This window comes from Bombyx mandarina, chromosome 01 (genome assembly GCF_030267445.1).
Source record: "Bombyx mandarina strain Sakado chromosome 01, ASM3026744v2".
NCBI classification, from domain to species: Eukaryota; Metazoa; Arthropoda; class Insecta; order Lepidoptera; family Bombycidae; genus Bombyx; species Bombyx mandarina.
In genome coordinates this window covers 14,075,828-14,096,794 of record NC_143208.1, presented here as the reverse complement: position 1 = coordinate 14,096,794, position 20,967 = coordinate 14,075,828, and the positions used below count along the sequence as shown (strand labels likewise).

General features: G+C 35.0%; 1 protein-coding gene across 3 annotated transcripts in view; it reads right to left on the bottom strand.

Moving 5' to 3' along the window:
* Positions 1–972: 972 nt before the first annotated feature.
* Snf4agamma (SNF4/AMP-activated protein kinase gamma subunit) overlaps positions 973–20,967 on the bottom strand; it is a 90,722-nt gene continuing 70,727 nt past the window's right edge. For all 3 annotated transcript variants that reach the window (XM_028187258.2, XM_028187257.2, XM_089730707.1), the window contains 6 exons: positions 14,581–14,718; positions 13,784–13,936; positions 9,504–9,682; positions 7,351–7,554; positions 6,263–6,409; positions 973–5,198 (listed from right to left, as the gene is read on the bottom strand). In XM_028187258.2, the coding sequence (XP_028043059.2) occupies positions 4,947–5,198; positions 6,263–6,409; positions 7,351–7,554; positions 9,504–9,682; positions 13,784–13,936; positions 14,581–14,718 (1,073 nt within the window). In that variant the 3' untranslated portion in view covers positions 973–4,946. The remainder of the gene's footprint in view (positions 5,199–6,262; positions 6,410–7,350; positions 7,555–9,503; positions 9,683–13,783; positions 13,937–14,580; positions 14,719–20,967) is intronic.

Here is a 20,967-nt window from a genome sequence, read left to right as displayed (position 1 = left end):
CCACTGAAGTCTTAGAAAATTTCCATCATTCTACTGAGCCCTTATTTCATCCCATCTAATCTCATTTCACTTCATTTCAGCCAATTAAATTCATATCATTTTGCTCCGTAAAAGTTTTCAATAAAAAGAATATGTTATTTTATAATTCACGATTTTTATAAATCCGACACTGACAGCTATGGCATCGCAAGAATCCTTTGCCTTTAAAAACGAAGAAAGGGACGCCATTACGTAAATGCTGCCACTCTTTTTACATGAGATCATGATATATCTATCCCACATTTCGAACTTGAACTCGACTTTCGCGATAGAAGTTTCCTTCGATCTACGTAGACTTGTCGTCTGTATATTTTGTACTGTCTGTACCTGGGGGAGAGCTTGGAGGAATTGTCAGAAATTATCCTGTCATCTTATGAATAAACATCGCACCATCCGCCACGAGAACAGAGTACATTACGTATATTTATGTTGTGCATTTCAGTTAATAAAAACCGCCGTCCAACTCTGGAATGAATTCCAGCGTTTGTCTGTGGTAATGGTTTTATATATTATATATATGTATGTCAATGAATGACAACAACCACTCATAGCCACAGCCCACTGAGTTTCTCACCGGATCATCTCAGTGGGTCGCGTTTCCGATCCGCAGGGAGATTCTGTAAAGCACTGCTCTTGTTAGGGCCAGTGTTAGCAACACCTGATTTGAGTCCCGAGAGCTCACATACACGCTAGGGTAACGCTGATATAGCCTCTCAAGGCTATGAGAATAGGTAGGAAAAAAAAACAACAACCGCTACTCATTAAGTGGATGTAGAACCTTATTTTCTAATGCCAAATAAAAAACTATTATTGTATTATATTGTGGTGGATTCGTTTAAATGAAGCTTTTATTGAAGAACGTTTAAAGTATGTATCTAATGAATGTTTTAACACATGTGACGTCACTATCTTACTTCGAAACAAAAAGACATATTTTAAAGACAGAAAAAAGGTTTTATTGAGTTCTCATACAGTATCACGGTACATTATTATGACATCGACAAACTACTAAATATATTTTACATTTTTAATGACGATACGTCTTTTACAGAAACATTATATTATTTGTTTGATGTCAATGTATTGTCACGCGGGTACATTTCAGCCATGAAGGATAGTTTTTAGTGTGGCCATAATCACTAACTATAATGTAGTCATCATTGCAAATTTTATATTGCGCAAAGTGATACCTACAAATAAAAAATAGTGCGATTAATATTTATAATTTGATATTAGAAATGAAGTATATTCGTATCTACGAAGCGATAAATATGTGGATTTTTATTACATACATCGACTCCATAGTTTTAATTAAATCTACCCTCTTTTCTTTTTAATAAAGTAACGATCCGCATAAATTTTTTCGGTTCTAGTTTCAGTCGTATACGAAATATTCATATTATACGAAAATTCTTTTGGTTTAGTCGCGGAGTCTGTTCGAATTACATTTTAAACTACAGATATATAAATGAAGTAAAAAAAAAAACAAATTAAAAATCATACTAAAAAGAAAACATGGCCTGTTTTCACTAGCACGTATCAAATTCTGGTCTCTTTTCCGTTTCAAGCAAAATACAAAATATTAAATTACCAATCATTTTCGAACAATTAGTATTTTATATTTATTGGGGGAAAAAAAAACCGTAATGCCGTTTACATGCAAATAGAACCTTAGCGCGCTGCAAACAAAGGCTAGTGGATAGATGACGTTCATTTGATTAGTATAGTATAGGGAACAGCGTTTCGAATCAAGGGAAGCTAAAAATCACGGAGACAGTACAGGCCAATCTCCACAGACAGTCCAGTACAGTCCGATTACCAGACCAGCTGACTGGATTAAAATACTGACATATATTCAGGTGTTGATTTACACGATTATAGCCTCACAAGTTGAGCTGGCCTAGTAAAGACGGTCACTTTGATGAGATAGGCATCGTTTCCGGATTTGGTGGAGACGAATCGTATAGGATTCAGTACGTTCTGGTTTAACGTGACCACGACTGACTGCTCTGCTAAGAGCCTCACGACTAAGAAAAATAACAGACATCGTGAGCTGTTATATACACGCGTCACAGATAACGTCATCAATGTTATTAAAATTCGAACACACCGACTCCGAGCACTCTTGAATACACATCACATGAAAAAATTATAAAAAAAAAGAGTGCCCAGTTCTGATATAGAAATTCCGGACCTTATGATTCACAGATCGAGTGCGGAATAAATTATTAAAAAAAAACTATATTCATACAAAAGAAAACAGATTCTCATTTTTTTTAAACATATTATGTTTTTTTTTTTCTCTTTTAAATTAAATAATAACTTTAACATATACTTCTACTGGTTACGTTCTACACATAAATTACACATTTATTATATTTACGGTAAGCGTGAGCGTTCTTACATTTCCTTTAAATAATTGTTTTTTATCATTTTTACAATGATAGTATTTATATGTAGTACAAACAATTTAATTAAAATACGATATTTCGATATACGATATACATAAATATGATACTGAAATAAGATACTACAGATTTAAACGCTAGGACTTGTATATATACGTGTTTATTTACTCTGTGTATGAACCGCCAATTGGTAAAACAAATTAATTTTAAAATTAAAAATAACCTTTTTATACCACGTATATATACCCAACGAGACCTAACTGAACTATTTCAATAAACAAAAATACATTCACCGTCAATGTAAAACATTTTTTAACATTGAAAATTAGTAATTACATTTTTTTATAACTTCTAAACGAGAAATATAAAGTTAACCATTCTTTTAGTGTAGCTTTAAAAAAAGATGTAAGTAATGGTACGAATAGAAAAAATAGTTTTTATTTTTGTTTTTAATTGGATAATTTTTCATATTCCTTTTATCACAGATGTGGTAGCAGATAACATATGTAAAAAAACAGCATTATGCATTGTAACCCGTGTAAGTTAATTTCATATCATTTTTGGAAGTCTCTTTTGTTTTTGTTTTTTTTAAATCTATATACGTGTATTATTAGTTACTTTTGATTTAAATTTATATCTAGTAATATGCGGAAATTTAATAAGTTACACAAATTTTGGCTCACTATTTACCATACATTTACTCATCTTTGTTAGAAGGCGTCGCCGCTCGGTTTTACACGGTCAGACACCAATCGTAATAATTATAAAACGGTTTTAAATAAAAGCCGTATAAAGCGTGAAACGGCAGCGCCCTCTCTGTAAAAGTAAATAGGATATAGTACATAATTTACCAAGTACAACACCCTTCAAGATTTTTCATCTTACAAACGTACTAACATTACACGCAATGTAACAAAATTAAACGCACCGCGTCAACGGTTCCGGAAGAACTTCGCTTTACATTACGTGTTCATTGAATATGAACTAACAAAACGACGGTGTTTCATTCGCTTCATTTAATATAGAACTTTGTTTGTCTATATCGACATAGTATAATGTTGCCATTCCGACTCCGGGAAAGGTATAATTACTACCTATGTTAAGGTATGTTTTATTTATATTACATTTTAAGAAGTCGGAAAATGTTGCGTATTATGTATTATATCCTCTCACTTTATCTCAAGTACAAGTTATATTTTTTTTGAGTTTTATTTTATTTTTACTTTATCAACATAAAATTTTATAATCTAAAAACTGATATGCTACTAGAATTTAATGATAATCGTTACTGTTACATAAGTCGCTTCCTGCAATAAATAATTCACGTCAAACGTTTTACAGGAATCTAATCATGTCTAATTTACTTAGAAACTGAAAAAAAAAAACCTTCACATCCATATTCTGATATCTTATAAAGATAAGTTTCTAAGTTGTAATTTATAAAAAATTTATTGACACTCCAGAATGATTGAGCAACCGAGAACTGTTAAAATTGCGGTCAACTAAATTAATAACAAAGAAAAAAAAATACATACTAAGAATAAATTAAGTTTCCGTAAAATAAATTCGATCGTTTCTTTTGTTCTGTTCAATATCATAAAAAAATACAATTTAATGAATGGTATTTTTTTTATTAAAATGTGTCGTTACACTACATTAATATGCGCAAAAACGTCAAATCTCAGTAGGAATCAGATTACACAACAAATTAATAAATATAAAAGAAAAAAAAAATTGTGAGTCCCAAAGTATTAAAATATTATGGATTGTTCTTTTTATTGCACTTAATTGTGATAATGTTTTTATAATTATTATTTTATGTAAATTAATGCTCACGCTCCGAACGTACATACTGTAAGGTGGTATTATTACGATCACCGTACATACATACATACATAACGATATATCAATCACCCTATAACTACAATATGTTCGTAATAAAAAACGCAATGCAATACAAACTGGTAAGAGCGCTTTCTAAAAAAAACATAATTCTAATATATTTTTTTCAACTGTTATATGCACGTTATATGCAGGGTACATACAAGTCAGCTGAACAAATCAGTACAAATACAAAGAAAACATTTCTCAAAAAAAAAACTTGTATAAAATGGAAACGAAACGGAATAAAATAAATATTATATCAAAATTAGAATGATATTTTGGTTTTCGTTTTTTTTTTTTGGAAATAACAAGACTGTTTTTACATTAAATGTATTGCATACAATGTATTATTGCATACATGTATTAATTCACAACCGCGTCGACAAAGATTTCACGAAGGAACACCAACCATAGATATATGTATGTAGATGAAAAAAATATTTTTTACGGATTGAATGCAATCAGATATCTTGTACATAAGATTCCAAAAAAAAAATTACTGACTGTAATCCATTAATCACCGCGGCCATTTTGAATATCAATGCAAACAAAATGTCGTCGTGATGGAGATCGCGAAGCCGTTAACTAAATTGAAGACGCGGGATCGCATTTGTTTTACTCTTGGCACTGAGTGCGTTCTTCGCTATCGTCTTGTTCTTTTGAAACTGTTGATTTATCATCTCCGGATTCTGCTACGTCTTCGGGATTCAAGTTCTCGTCCTTTTCTTCTATGGGCGCGTGTTCGTTGCGTAAGCTGGTCACGCCACACTCGCCGGTAGGACGTAGGACAAGATACATTAGCAGATCCGAGAGAGATATAATTCCGATGACTTTATCGTCATCATCGACGACAACTAGACGATGTACCTGAATAATGAACATTTTTAATATTTTATATATTATAATTATACAAAGGAAATTAAATGTCTAAAATGGACAAAGTCAATTAAGTGACGGAACTTTGGTAATCGATACCATGAGTTAGGTTGAGACTAGCAAACTCTGGCCATTTTGGATAATAATTAGTAATAAAACAATATTAAAAAGAATGTACCACTCAAATTCCGGTTTAAAATATTAAAAATGTTGGTTAGGCTACACAAAGTCATTATATTTTATTACAGGAACATACATTACAATTATACTATTGGACATAGTTCGAACTGGGTCACGGTTTGCTGTGACTCGTTAATTGTTTGAAAAACATCCGATTTATTCAAACCAGTTGCGCGCCATCTATTTTGATTTTCATATTACTACGACAGAAACCTCGCCTAAGGCACCAAGTATTATGACAGCCGGGTAAATAGTATAGAAAAGTATAAAAAATCAAACTCATGTAAGATCTGATATACGCAACAAATAAATTTTGATATTTAAATATCTTTGAGCAATGAAGCAAAAACTTTGTACCCCTTTTTATGAAAATTTCGCGGACGGAGGAGCATCAAATTTCTCACACTGATAGAGAATATAGAGGAGTGCAGAATGCATTTTTTTTTTAAATTATAAATAAAAAAATCATTAAATCAATAAACATTACACACATTACCATGTATTTGACACGCATAAGCATATTTATGTTAAAGTCCGTTAATAAATATTAATATTATTTGTCTTTAACATTATTTGCCTATAATGTAGCCTTTGTGATTATAGAAGTATAGTCTTTGACAATAGAACCATGATAATGTTCAAACTTATAATTTAAACTAAGAATTATTGTCGAATTTCGACTATGGGCCACCACTAGTAATTGTATTTTTTACTTTATTCTTTATTGCTTACGTCTGTGTACAAGCTCACAACCTACCTGGTGTTAAGTGGTTACCGGAGCCCCTGGACATCTACAACGTAAATGCCGTCACCTACCTTGAGATTTAAGTTCTAAGGTCTCAATATATTTACAAAAATATAAAATATAAAAATACCTCGGCCCGAACGATTCTTTCCATAACATCGAAGAGTGTTTCGTCGAGTTTACATTTCTGAACGCCCTCGAACCACTCGTTCCGATGTTCGTTTGCCGTTTTCAGTGTAACGTCCAGATTATTATACGTCTTTTCAGCTGCCAGGTTCTGTACAATAAAACGGTATTGTTTTATCGAGCAGTGACGTCACAAGCTCGCGTCTGACACAACTTTCTGCAATTCGTACATATTAGGTATTTATCTATGGATTTTGTGGCGGGAACGCGAGGAGTGAAGTTGTGCGTTTTGTTTTATTTTGTCTATTTAGTGTTTCTTCGGGTTTAAATGTGTAACAACGGTGGTTTATTAACTGTTTAATATCTGTGATGGTGCACAAATGTGGGAAAGTGAAACAAAGCCGCTAGACGTAACTTCTCGGGATCCTCCAAAAAGTCCACTAAAAATCATAGTAAATAACCACCATTTTACTGAGATTATATTTCATCCCATATGATCTCATCTCATTTCATTTAATTTCATCCCAGTCGATTAATGTCTCAAATTAATCATCTTCATTTCATTAATTCATTTCACTCCATATTAACATTTTTCATATAAATAAGAATATAAATTAAAATAAGACATGACTTAAAGGTCTTAGTTACCAGGTCATAAAATCCCTTAAAACTGTATAAAAAAAGTTAATATCATGTTTTTATATATTTTTTTATTTCTATCAATCAAAACATGCAATTTTTGGAATGACGTTCTTGGAAAAGACACGGATGCTATGGGAGCTAACATTATTCAAAGGCATTTTGTACTGTCTCTCGGATATTATATTTCTTCCTAGTCAACAAGAAAATATAGCTGTTGGAAAAAGTAGAAGTTTTTCGTCGCAAGTTCTGGTGGGTACGGTAGATGGACGCAAAACTTCGAACTCTTGTACCTTAGCCGACCGACTTTTATACCGTAAAAATATCCCTTTATATAATAAGTTTGTCTATCTGATTCGAAGGCGGGGCTTGGGAATGGCTTAAGACGAAAAAGGATGCACATATGTGCGCTAATGACGTCACTAGCATCGAGTCCACTACGATCACACTCACAATGACGTCAAACTTGGCGTAGATGTCTTTCAAACGTCCTTCGGGATCGATCAGGGGCAACGCCGAAACGCGCCTGTTCACGAATTTCTTCAGGGCTTCGATAATCGAGGTCTCCTCGGTGGCGGTCTCGATGTCGCTAAGGGTGCCGATGCGGAGATCGCGAATCTTACTCTTCAGGTACGACGGCTTTGGTAATTCGTTTATCTGTAAAATAAACGTTTGGCTAAAATTATAATTTGACTCAGTGACACTTTGAACGACTTTAATTTCGATTTTCGTATTATATATTGTACATATCGAGGGGTGAAAAGCCCTTTGGTTTAAGTGACTTTTTGGGAACTGTACAGGAGAACCATTTAAAGATAAAAATTTGGAAAAAATATCTTAGCAAAAAAACCTTCTTGAGCTGTCTGAATGGAGTAAACTAAATTGAAGTTCAATTAAAAACATTGAACTGTTGATGCTATAATACCAAATAAATCGCACGTTTAATTACGATGATATGTAAATGTGGCGTATTACGCGAAATGTCGCTTAAGCCGAATACAGCCTTTCGCCCCCCCGATATATGTATGTATATATCGTTAGGTTCGGATCGCGTTCAATTTAAATTTAAACCTATACAATATTTTAAATATTTCAGCAAGCGAATTCAATAATATGAGCTTAACGTGGTACTGGATAAACACTGGGATGGTGCCGCAAACAAGATTATGAAACTGACGTTGATTCTTAATGAACTACCTACATCTTAGCGTTATCGGCTTTTAACAAATGTCAAAAAGGAGATCTTCGTCTTCCGGTGGTAGGATCTGTTGTGAGTCCGCACGGGTAGGTACCATCACCCTACCTATTTCTGCCGTGAAGCAATAATGGGTTTCGGTTTGAAGGGTGGGGCAGGCGTTGTACCTATACTGAGACTTTAGAACTCATATCTCAAGGTGGTTGGCGGCATTTACGTTGTAGATGTCTATGGGCTCCGGCAACAACTTAACACCAGGGGGGCTTGTGAGCTCGTTCACCCATTGATGCAATAAAAAAGATCTGAGTTCAATTTAATTTTTATGTGTGCTTTTCCTAGATGAACCGATTTTGATGAATCTTATTTTAATATAAAAAATGGCGTTTCTCATGCGATTCCATTTAAATTTTATCAAGATCGACCGCTAAGTTTTTGAGTAGGTAATCCTTAAAAATGCATTTTTAATTCATTCCGACTATATTGATGATTTTTGTTTTTTTTTTGTTCAAGTCAGTTTTGTTAAAATTTTGTATCTGTAAATGTATTTAACGTTCCGCTAAAACATTTCTGTTGACTTACGTATTAAAAGAAAATTATACACATAATAACTCCTCGTAACTAAGAAGTCGAAAAATATTACATAAAACAGTATAAATTATTTTTAGACAAAAACCACTTCAAAAGTTTTAAACGTAAGTAACATAAATAATTGAAATAAGGATTTTTAAAAACAAGAACGAAGTACCAAAATATATAGTTATATTCTCTATACGATTGATTATTTAACAGGAAAAATGAAGAATGAACTGAATAACCGATAAGAACAAACATTTAAAAAGAAACAACAAAACACGTATTGATTATATTCCCTTCAGTTTTCTCGAGTCGGAAACGCAACTAAAATTACTTTTACGGTTTAATCTCTTGTTTTTTTTTAGTATTATTGAATTATTATTACCGAAGTTTCGAATACTATACAGATTTCGTGATCGCGAATGACTAAGGTGTTATTCGTCGACATTTGATTATTTTACTGCACAGCTAAACGTAAAAGTAGTTAGCTGACCCGGCATACTTCGTAGTGCTTCAATCGATAAATAAAAGACCTAAACTTTTGTATTATTTTATACAAAACTTAAATAGCTTAAAACAAAAAAAAAAGGAAAAACAAAATTGTTATTTTTATTTAATTTCGGGCAATTTCATACTTATCTACCTCTTTTAAACCTTCTCTGGACTTCCACAAGTAATTCAAGACCAAAATTAGCCAAATCGGTCCAGCCGTTCTCGAGTTTTAGCGAGACTAACAAACAGCAATCAATATTTATTTAAATATAGATTACGTAAACCGAGATCGACCGGACAGTCGCCAAAAGCGTAAAGTTGATTATATTTGATAATGGATACTTACATACAAAAAGAGGAATCTCAGTATCCTCTTGTGCGTCAGTATGTAGAGCACGTTGCCGGTGTCAGGATCGATGACCGGTAGACGATGGATGCGGTTCGTGATCAACATCCTTATGGCTTCGTACAGTGAAGAATCAGGACCGATCGATACGAGCGGCATCACTGAACCTTTCAACACGCCTGCCAAACAAATATAACTGACTGTCAAAAATGGCAGCTGCAAAGAATAACATTGTAACTCAGTTTTAGCTTAAACATGATTTACAATGTTTTTCCTTGAATGTGTCGAAATATCGCTATGAGAGAAAAAAATTACACTACCGTCAATTATGATTTACAATGTTATTATTTGCATGTGTCGAAATATCGCTATGAGAAAAAAAATACACTACCGTCAAATATGATTTATAATGTTATTCTTTGAATGTGTCGAAATATCGCTATGAGAAAAAATTTACACTACCTTCAAATATGATTTATAATGTTATTTCTTGCATGAGATATCGTTAAGAGAAATTTTTCACACTGTCGTCCTACCTATTGCTTTCTACGTAGAACACAAAAAACAAACTCAGTTGTGTTCTTTGAATGAAACTGAGACTTGTCCACATGATCATCCCCCATATTGTATACTACAATAACCTTCCACTCTTTATTTTCTCTGTGACTAGCACTAATTTCAGGCTTCCTCTTTTTTATTTCCCTTGTAGACAGATGAGCATACAACCCGTGGTTACCGTCATTCATGGACATCAAAAATAGCAACGCTGAGTGTTATATGCATATTATATGTACCTAGTCAGGTCATAAATTCTGTCACATGTTTAATGTAAAATAATTGAAACAAGTTTATTCATTATGTAACCATTCATATACCAAAATGAACTTAACAAAACATAGATTCTTATGACACTAAAGTTTATTCAAAATGACCTCCGTGATTTTGAATACAGGCCTTCAATCTGCGCGGCCAGTCGTCTATCGCAGCACGAACGAGGTCCATGTCAATATCGGCGGCTGCCTTAATCAAGGATGTCTTGAGTGACTCCAAATTGGGATGAGGCTTTGAGCACGCCTTTTCCTCCAAGTGTTGCCATATCTTGTAATCTAACGGATTCAAATCTGGACTGGAGGAGGGCCAGTCTTCGTACTGGATGAAGTTGATTTCACGCGCCGCCAGCCAGTCTTGTGTGCTCTTCGCTCTATGAGCTGGCGCCGAATCTTGTTGGAATACCCAGTGCCTGTTATTGAACATGGTATGAGAAACAGGTTCCACAAGGTTCGTCAGGACTGTATTTTGATACACAATTGCATTCGCTTTTACACCTTTCTCACAAAAATGTACCTCTGTTAAGCCCCAATAAGAAACTCCCAACCATACCATGAGCGAGGATGGAAAATGACCTCGTTGGACACGCGGAATACGGTTGCTCGCTTCTTCACTACTGTGTGCGTACACCTTATCATTTAGTTTGTTGTAGCTCTCTTCTACGGTAAAAAATTTTTCATCCGAAAAAATAATTTCCCGATATTTTTTTCCCGCGTACCGCTTCAACAAAGCGCGGCATCTCTTCAGTCTCAGGTCCATTAGACGAGCATTCAAACGATGTCCTGTTTTTCTTCGATATGCCCGAAGCCCTTAGTCTTCATTTAACACCCTTTTCACCGTGGTTCTGCTTAACCCCATCTGAAGGGCCAACAGTTTCTGCTTACGTTTGGGATTTCTTTGAATTCGCGCCTTCACAGCTTTTATCACTGCTGGAGTCCTAACAGACCGAGGGCGACCACATCTTGACCTGTCATCTACACTAGAGTCTTCATTGTATCGTTTGATGGTACGATAAACGAATCTTTTGGTAATATTCAAATTTTTCAGTATGTTAAAAATTTGAATTGGCGCGTAACCGCAACGATGCAACGCAATAACTGCAACACGGTCTTCTTTAAGCGTTCACTCCATATTTAAAAATGAGTAAAATTCTAAAAGTATACATTTTAATTTTCATGAACAATTCGAAATTCGAATTCAATAAACTTTTTTGTGGCCAGCATTCTAAAAGAAAAGTTTTTACTGTGTGACAATACTTATGACCTGACTAGGTATTTAGTATAGGACCTATACCTATATAGGAAGTAGTATATAGCCTACCCCTTATATACTCATATCTAATTTTATCCATTCGTTTTACTACACACATCATCTCAACATTCGCCTTTTTGCTGCGTGCATTATTTTTTCATCTACCGCTTTTATAGCCCTGTCCAGTCTAGCACTCTGATCCATACAATACGACGGGGTCTTATAGATTAAGTAGGATTATGCTATCCAAATATGAGGAGTGTTATCGTTTCTTTCTTGTTTTATGCACACGAGTTCACGGCACGATAGTTGACACATATGCGGTGTTGTTATTTGCAAACCAGCAGGGTCCGCGTTCAAACCCGAAAGCCAGGCCAACCTTCTTTTTTTTTTAACACTGGGGAATCCGATTACTGATGCCCGGTCGAGGAGGGTGACAGACCGGGTTATGTCGGACTCCGGCGCTTCCAGATAAGAGGAAGACAAAGTAAGGGCGTACGGGCGCTGGTAATACGCCTAACATTTAGGAAGTTTCTTCTAAAAGTGCCATTAGTGACATTAGTTTGCTCATCTACTAACGTATTAATTTGGTAACAGAGATACTTAATCACGAAATTTCATTTTTGCACTGAACAAAATTATAAAATTATCACTTATCAATCGTAATAAAAGTAATTTAGTTACTCGGAAGACACATCATATTTTTTTCCTAAATATCGATATGTATTTTTATTTCGCTTGCGCTTTGATTAATGTATGGATGGCTAAAATTCTAAATCCAAACAATGTTTTTCGGTTATTTGTTTACTGATTGGTGCTTTGTTGTCACTAAATTTGTATACTTTCTTCAACATGGACACGATAAACGACTAAAAAACCGAACCATCCTTCGTGCCAAATGTGAATACATCGCTAACATACACTTAACCTTGTGAGGTGTACATACATACGTCACGCTAACTACTTAAGTTACGGATTTAGAAAAAAAAAACGTTCTGGAAAAACCGCGAACCAGTCGTACCTTCGTCTCTAGCCCACACTTGAATATCAGAAACATACAGTCCTATATTAATGAATTAATCTTTTTTAATAGTAATTCGTTCTCATGAACCAATCCCAAGACAACGTTTATTTTAGAACTGATCGTCGAATATTCGAATTTCTACCACATTGCATTCGACTGCATATTTCTTTTATTATTGACATTATGAAGAACAAAAGCCAGTTACAGATTTTTTTAAATATGTAATACTAAAGCTGGATAATACTAATACTATTATAATAAAAAAAAATAAAAAAATTGGTTACAGAGCTGTTTTGGTTTTGCCTATTTATACTTTCACAGTTGATCTATAGAACTACAGTAATCTTATTATAATTATTATTTCAATTTAATAATTATTTTTTAATAATGGCATATTTTTATTTAAATTATTGGCAACACGGTCAAGGTATATTTTCTCTAGTGCTGACAGTATTTGAACTCTTCCATTTTTAGCTGTGTATGAATGGATAGTCTATACTAATATATAAATCTACAGTGGTTTTTACGGATGTTCCGTTATAACTACTGAACCGTGCATCCGATTGACTTTAAACTTTGTATCCGTGTAGAAAATACATGTACTTAATGGATAGGCTAATATTTATATGAGTGTTGAACTCCCTACACCAGTTGCGGGGGCGTTCATGATGAGAATCTTTGTCGGGGCGAGAAATAATAATGTTAATTTTAAATGCCCAGCGAAGCGGACGAGTACAGCTAGTATATATTTATAAAATTGTCAAATATAGTTTTAAATAGACTAGCATGTAGTGTGTAATCGCAGCACTCCATCCTGTGGACCGAATGGTAAATAGTCGACGTCATTACGAATCCTCCAGATCCATTAACGGTGCTTTTAGGTACCTCAAGCACCTCGTCCTCGCCGAACCCGTCGCTTGCGACGAAGGGCTCGACGAGTAAATTAACCTATAGACACAACACACTGAGTTTCTCGCTAGATCTTCTCAGTGGGTCGCGTTCCTGATCCGTCGGTAGACTCTTCGAAGCACTGCTCTGGCTAGGGCCAGTGTTAGTGACACTCCCGGTTTGAACCCCGTGAGCTCACCTATTAGCTCGATGAATCTAGAATAACCCCTCGAGGCTACTAGTATAGATAGGAAGAAAAAAAAGTTTAATCGCAACATCAAACACTCACGGCGCCACGTCTCGAGGCGGTGTTCCTCGAGCTCTTCCATTTTGACGTCGGGGCTCGTGTAGTACATCTGTAGTATCTTGATGAAGTCCGTTATAGTCAGCATACCAACGAACTGCTGCTGGTTCGAGTCCCACAGCGGGGCGGCTCGCACGCCTGTGGCCAAAATGTTTGGTTGCAATCGTTTTTTTACCGGACAACCAAATATAAAATTTCGTTTACAGCAAAACCGATTTCGGTTGCGACAAAACATACAAAAAATAAATAAAATAAAAAAACGTACAAAGGAAATTATAATAATAAGCCAGAAAGAGTTTCGCTAGAGCATATAAATATGATTCACAAAACCAATTCGCGCTATTCACGGAGGGACGGACGCCTTTGATGTTTTATAGCATTCGTATTACAGTGTCCAGACTTACATATATATTCGCTTTGCGTAACAAAAAAAAAAGAAAAACAAAACTTCATAACATAGTATAGAACTATCGAGAAATTCGGTAGGCACTGCTAGCGACTGCAAATCAAGTGTTTGCGCAGCATTAGTAGAATCTGTTGGCAACAGCGTGTTAAATCAACATAACGAATATAGTTTTACGCTAAGCAAATATTATTATCCGAAATGATTTAATATTTGATTTGGTTACTTTATATTGATGTAAATGGAAGGATTCGTTTCAAGCCCTACACCCCAGCAGAGGGTAATAGAAAAGAAAGAAGAAGAATATTGATGTTAAATTAATTATATGAAAACAATGCAAATCATAATAAACAAATAGGAATGTCAGAATCCAACTCACCATTGTAAACAAGGGCGAAGAAAGCCTTCTTGACCAGGAGTTGCGTGTCGAACACGACCAGCTTCGCCGAGGTTGGTATCAGATCGTAGCACTTGTGAAACTTGAAGAACTTGACGAATATTTGCGACTCATCTTCCTCTGTAACGTAGAGAAGACCGGTGAAACATGGCGCCAATCTCGCACTCATTTTTACGTTCAATTTAGAGTTTAAAGAATAAACAGGAATTACGGAAGACGACTAAAAAAAATCAAAGACTTTTTTGTGTCCGATATTAATAACCCCATTTTATATATCGAAAAGAAAGAACATTAATTTAGTTGTAGACACCCTCTAAATCCTCTAAACTACATATTTAGAGGGCTATAACAATCACTGTAATTGTAAGAACTGTACTGTGATTGTAAGAACAGCCCGCTAAAGTTAAAAGATACGTAACAAAGGTCTTGTCTACACTTGCTGTACAATGTCCCCGGTTTCTTGGATACGGCAAGGATAAGGATACGAGTAACCTATGTTGTTTGGATACAATATTTTAACCTATTATACCAAACTGAGTTGTGATCGTCTAGTTGACTTACGTATACCGTCTACAGCAATCACGTAAATTTACCATAAATACAGGTCGCTACATGAAAATATATACACGACAGTCGGTTGTATGGTTATCTTCGTTTGTAATCATCATTAATACTATCCCTCAAATTATTTTATCATAACGCAACCACTGTTTTAATTATGATTTAATACTTTATGATGTTCCCAATTAAATTTGAATTATACAAATAATTAGTCCGAAGCAAGAATCAAACAAACATGTAGATCGCCTTATTAGTGGAGTAGTAAGTAGCCCTGACTACTAAAACGCGGTTCCGTATGTAAAATAAAATAAAAGATCATATTATAAATTTGAAAGGGTGTTTGTCCATTTTTGTTTTTGTTTGTCCTCCTTTAACGTCGAGATGAAGCAACGGATTGAGGTGTTTTTTTTTTTGAAGTGATAGTATCAAGTCATTAGAGTGACATAGGGTACCTTTCACCGAAAAAACACCTTATGTCCACGGGAAATCATACTGCCAGTTTTCCTGGACCAGGGTAGCATTTAGTTATTAATATACATACTTGGTACAAGAGATCACAACGTTCCCGCTTGCTTGTATGAAGAACGTCTACTGGAACGTTTATGTTTCATATGTCGATAACATAATAATTTATATTAAGCGCATTACGTAAATCACATGTGTCAGGCAACGTTTATCAACAACATATTATTGTGTGATAAAACGCAGTGCACAACTGATTGCAACTAATTGGTACAGACTGAGTATTGATGTCGAGTAAACAATATTGCAATTATATTGGAAAATTAATTCAATGATTTCATAAATGAAAACATCAAATTTAAGAACTTCGTCTTAAAATCAGTTTTAAAAGAGGTGAACGCACGCGGTTTAGCATTCAAAAATGCATCGGGGTTCCGTGAAATAGTGAATGAATTGATCAAAAACCCTTCATGTAAATTTGACTTGACCACTCTTAAAATCGGTCAGTGTTAAACGTTATACTCGTATAATAAAATTATTGTTATTAATGCAATACATGCAGATTCTGATCGAGAATTACAATAAACCATGACGATTAATTCATAAACCATTAGTATACCTATCGTGTTTATACTAAAGATGTAAAATAAATTCAATTTCATTCAAACCGATTATACTCGAACGTATCTATGTTTTGTAACACAAATTCAAAATTAATAAGGCATGTACTTATTTATGGTAAAGTTCGCTCCGAGCATCGTTAATTCAAATTACGAATCGAAGGCATTTTATAATATTAATAATTTATTTTCGTTGCTCTCTTAACCGTGAAACACATTTAACCTTGGTGATCAATAGTCTGTTCCGTAGTTTTGTATTTTCAATTGCCCCTCGTCAAGGCAAACGGCGCGGCGCAGCGTAATCGCGGCAAACAATGTCGCGTGTTAATTCAATACATAAACATTAAAAAATGTTTAATTCGCTGTATAGTTATGAAAAAAAAAAGTTTCAATGCAGCAATTGTACACGAAAATATCATATAAACGGAATTAAGAAGGAGAACATATAGATAAGTATTCCATAATACCGAAAACCATTCGGCATTTGTCTTCGTCCTTAGATGTAAATAAAAATGAACCAAATAAATATTTTACTAATATTTTCGTCTCATCATCCAATGTTCACTACTTTAACGAATGCTTTGACGAATTAAATATACAATAAATTACGAAATTGCTATATAATTTGGTATATCCATATCTATAGATAATTAATATCTATGTTTGAATATTCTTAAACTTGTCTCTTTTTTTGCTCTCTTTTCGTTTGGTCTCCTCTTACCCTGTCTTGGAAATATTCTTTGCTCATGAGGCAAAAAAAACATGACATGTACAATGGTGTTAAGTTAACAAAACAAAAGAAAAGGTGAGGTCGAATCTATTTTCAGAAATCGTTCTTTCTACACGACCTTCTAGATTTTCTGAACCTTATGACGGAGGCCATAATCAGTCCTTTACTAACAGTAACAGTAACAAGGCAACAGCCTACCCTTGTCTAGCTCTACATGCTATTAAGAATCTTCTTGATACACTCCCTATTCAAGATTTCAATAAAATTCTTAAGATATTGCATTCCCTTTTGCATACTGTGCAAATTTGAGATCTCGCATATAAACGGGTGTATTATTTTTAGTAATTTGGTTTCAAACTTATCCTAAACATGCTCTATGGTGCTTATAAGAAGTAAAAGCACTATACCCCAACCCGCCCCTATCGTTAAAAGCAGCCGTGGACGAGAGCGATATCAAAACCTGAATAATTAAATTATAAAGTTCGTCAAGTTTCCAAAACGCTCTCTAAAAAGTTATTGGTGATGAATTTATGAACGTAAATTGATTAATTAGTAAATTACTTGTTATTAATAATATGATAATGATATATTTAACTAATCATCGTGTATTATGTAGTTACCCGGATAGTCATCGCGTTAGTTCGGTATCGATAAGAATATTTGTCATTGTAATTTCAAATCATTTCTATGACATTTTTATAATATAGTTTTTAAACGATTAGCATGCAAAGGTTATGCGTTTTCTGTACTTTTGAAGTTTTTACATGCATTAATGTTCCTAATTATGAGCGTGACCACGGGCAAAGTCATATTTTTTGATGGCCAGGACTCAAGCAGATGATAACAACGGAAACCATGAATGTTGTAATTAAATAATCCTTTAAAAAAACCTACTATTATAATATTTAAAACTATTATTTTTTTCTATCGGGAACCACGAATACAACAAACTGTAGTTTTCGAAACGTTGCAAATAATATAATGACAGTAAAAAAAAAACGTAAGTGCAAGTAGTTTTAATTATATTTAAGACTCTATAGAACCGAAAAAATATTAAATTTATTTTTGTACACGTGCCATTACCCTCTTTGTTCTGAGTGGCCGAAGGTTACGCGAAGCGTATTTATTCAATCTTGTTCTTCAATTCCCGCTTATATAGTATATTGCCGTACCAACGCTTCTCATTCAAGAAATTGCAGCGACACGACATTGGTGCCACGGTTCTCTTAATTTATCGAAAGTTAACATTTTTAATTGTCACCTTTTCGCGATAGTTTTAATTAATTTAGTAAAAAGCGCATTAATTAAGTTAATATGTAATGTGCCACAACAATTTCTTAATAGTATTCCAGGGTCGAGAGCACAACGAACATTTTTCCGATTCCTACTGACATGAAGCAGTTATTACGTACAGAAATGTCTTTGGAATTCCTTTACTAAAAAGTTTTTATTTGACATGTTGAGACATCGTACATCGCGTCTCCTGTTGCTAGGTGTAAGCCTGTACCAATGCCAACGAATGCAGGAAAACTAGTCATAGTTTTGTTTATTTACGTTCAGCACCGATGCCGGTGAGTTGCGCGAGCGGTTCTGAGGCCATGACGTCACGAGAAACCTCGAATGACGGCAGCAATGGCTTAGATTTGTTTAGCATTGTAAGATTTTAATACTATTTCGAACATGATTTTCTTTTAAAACAATTAGGCTATTTGAACTAAAACGGTCATAGTATTGAGTTTACAAGCTTCAATTTCAATAATAACAGGATCACCATCTTACCTTGGAACTAAACCATTAAACGCACTCATAATTCACAAAACGGAGCATCGAAGTAATAACCAAACATATTATTTAATTATTTTATTTTAATAAGATAAAACAAAAATACGAAATTGCTGTAGGAGACGGTGTAATTATTTTGTTTTCATATTTAGATCTTGGTTATTCCGAATGTTGACTTCAATTATCACAACGAGAACTAAGGTAACCGATGAGAGATGACGCCTAACGATTTCTTGTGGCACCTTTGTTTATTTGCATGCAGCTGCGCACAGTAACATAACGAAAACATCAACAAGCGACGCTCCGGCGGCGTGGGTGACATAAACAATCTAACACCTTTCAGGAGCCAGTCGGCAAGGAACGCCTTCCATGCCCGTCCGACCGCTTCGAATTCCTTGATGAGATCGATGGAGTAAACGGACTCCTCGGAGTCGTCGACGGCGAGCGCGGGGTTGTCCGAGAAGTAGTGTAAGCGCAGCATGCGCAGAAGCCGGGCAGCGCATTGCCCGTCGCCATGCGCCACTCGGTGCGGCCCGCCGCGCCTCCCACGGCTCACTGCTATTTATAAGCACCACGTCTGCCGACGACCGCTGCCCGCGCCGGGAGACGCGCGACGAACTTGACACCGCTTCTAGACGCGCAACTGCTGCTTGGCCGCCTGCCCTGTACCGATCCACGCCCACACCACAAACAGGGGATACGTGACCCAACCACAACCAATCGCGCATTCTCTTACCAAACAAATTCGTTCTGGTCATGACCGTCATAAACAAAAATACAAAGCGCAACATTCATTCGCCACTTAAAAAAAAAAGGACTAAGTTTCAAAATAACGATCTAAATTTAAAATTAAACTTTAATTTTCTCAAGAAAAATGATATCTTTTATATGACTCGAATTCGTATTAGTCTAAATCATTGTAAAGAATAACAATAGTTTAGACATATAAATACAGGACAAAAGGAAAATAGTCTGGTACGACGTTGGCATCTCTCCTCGATAATCTATGTTTAGAATATCAAAACCGTGCATGCCACAACACAGACCACACGGAAGAGACGATCGTACGATGATCTCTATGAAAGCTCAACTAAGAAACCGCGTCGCCCGCAAGGTCGTTTTAGACGTATTTATGTCCATACTGTTCAATTACACATCATTAATCGCTAACTGTATTCGAAATTATACCTTGCATTCATTCCTAGCATAATCAGATCTATTACAGAATTGCTGGTAATACTTTTGGGTATGTATATACATATATATAAATTTCATACAAAGTGCTCGAAACAAATGTAATTTTAAACCCAAAAGCTGGCGTACACTTGGTGCCTATTGAGTGCTTAGGTGAGTGCAAAGGATTAACAACACCACTATCAATCGTAGTGTTTTCCTTTTTAGCTGTACAGTTTAAAGGATGACCCCTTCGCGATAAATGTAGGCGGAATGCTGGTGCCTACAACCTGACTGCAGGATTTGACTTCTCGGGGACCGACATAACACAGTCTGTTACTCCCCCTCGACCAGGTTTCAGCAAACAGATTCCCCAGCGTTAAAAAAGAATTTGACATCCGCCATAGTTGCACCACTCGATATGAGGACACAGGACGTCTTAACCATTAGGCTACGACGACCTCTAAACATGGGAGACAAACCTGAGCCGCGGACTAGATAGAGTGGAAGGAGCAGCCATTTAAATACTGTGCGAATCTCGAATAATGCCTTCCTGTTTCTGCCATGATTGTGCTATGCTCCTATGCTATGCTATGCTTGTTAATTTTTATCATCTAACCGAGTACCACATATTATAAAAATATTAAAAAATAGTTGCAAAACAAATTAATTACTACGTCAGAGTGTAATAATATTCAAAATGAAAGTTAAAGACTCAGACAATTTTTTCTTTTTTTTTTATATATTATATTTACTGACTCAAGCCGGAATTCAATTCCGAACCCCATACAAGAGTTCACACAAAGCACTGTGGTCAAAACGACGTAATAGCATCATTAATTCGACATTGCTTAGAAAAAAATCCTTTTTTATTCGTATTTACATTGTTGAAAATAAAATATTATTAGCCTGATAGTTTATCACTCATCCATGTACTTTCAAAATATCTATTGCATTACAGTAAGTACACCACTCCCGAAACAAAAGTTAGAAAAACGGTTTAGCCACTGTTTGTTATTCCTAATATATATGTTTGTTTTC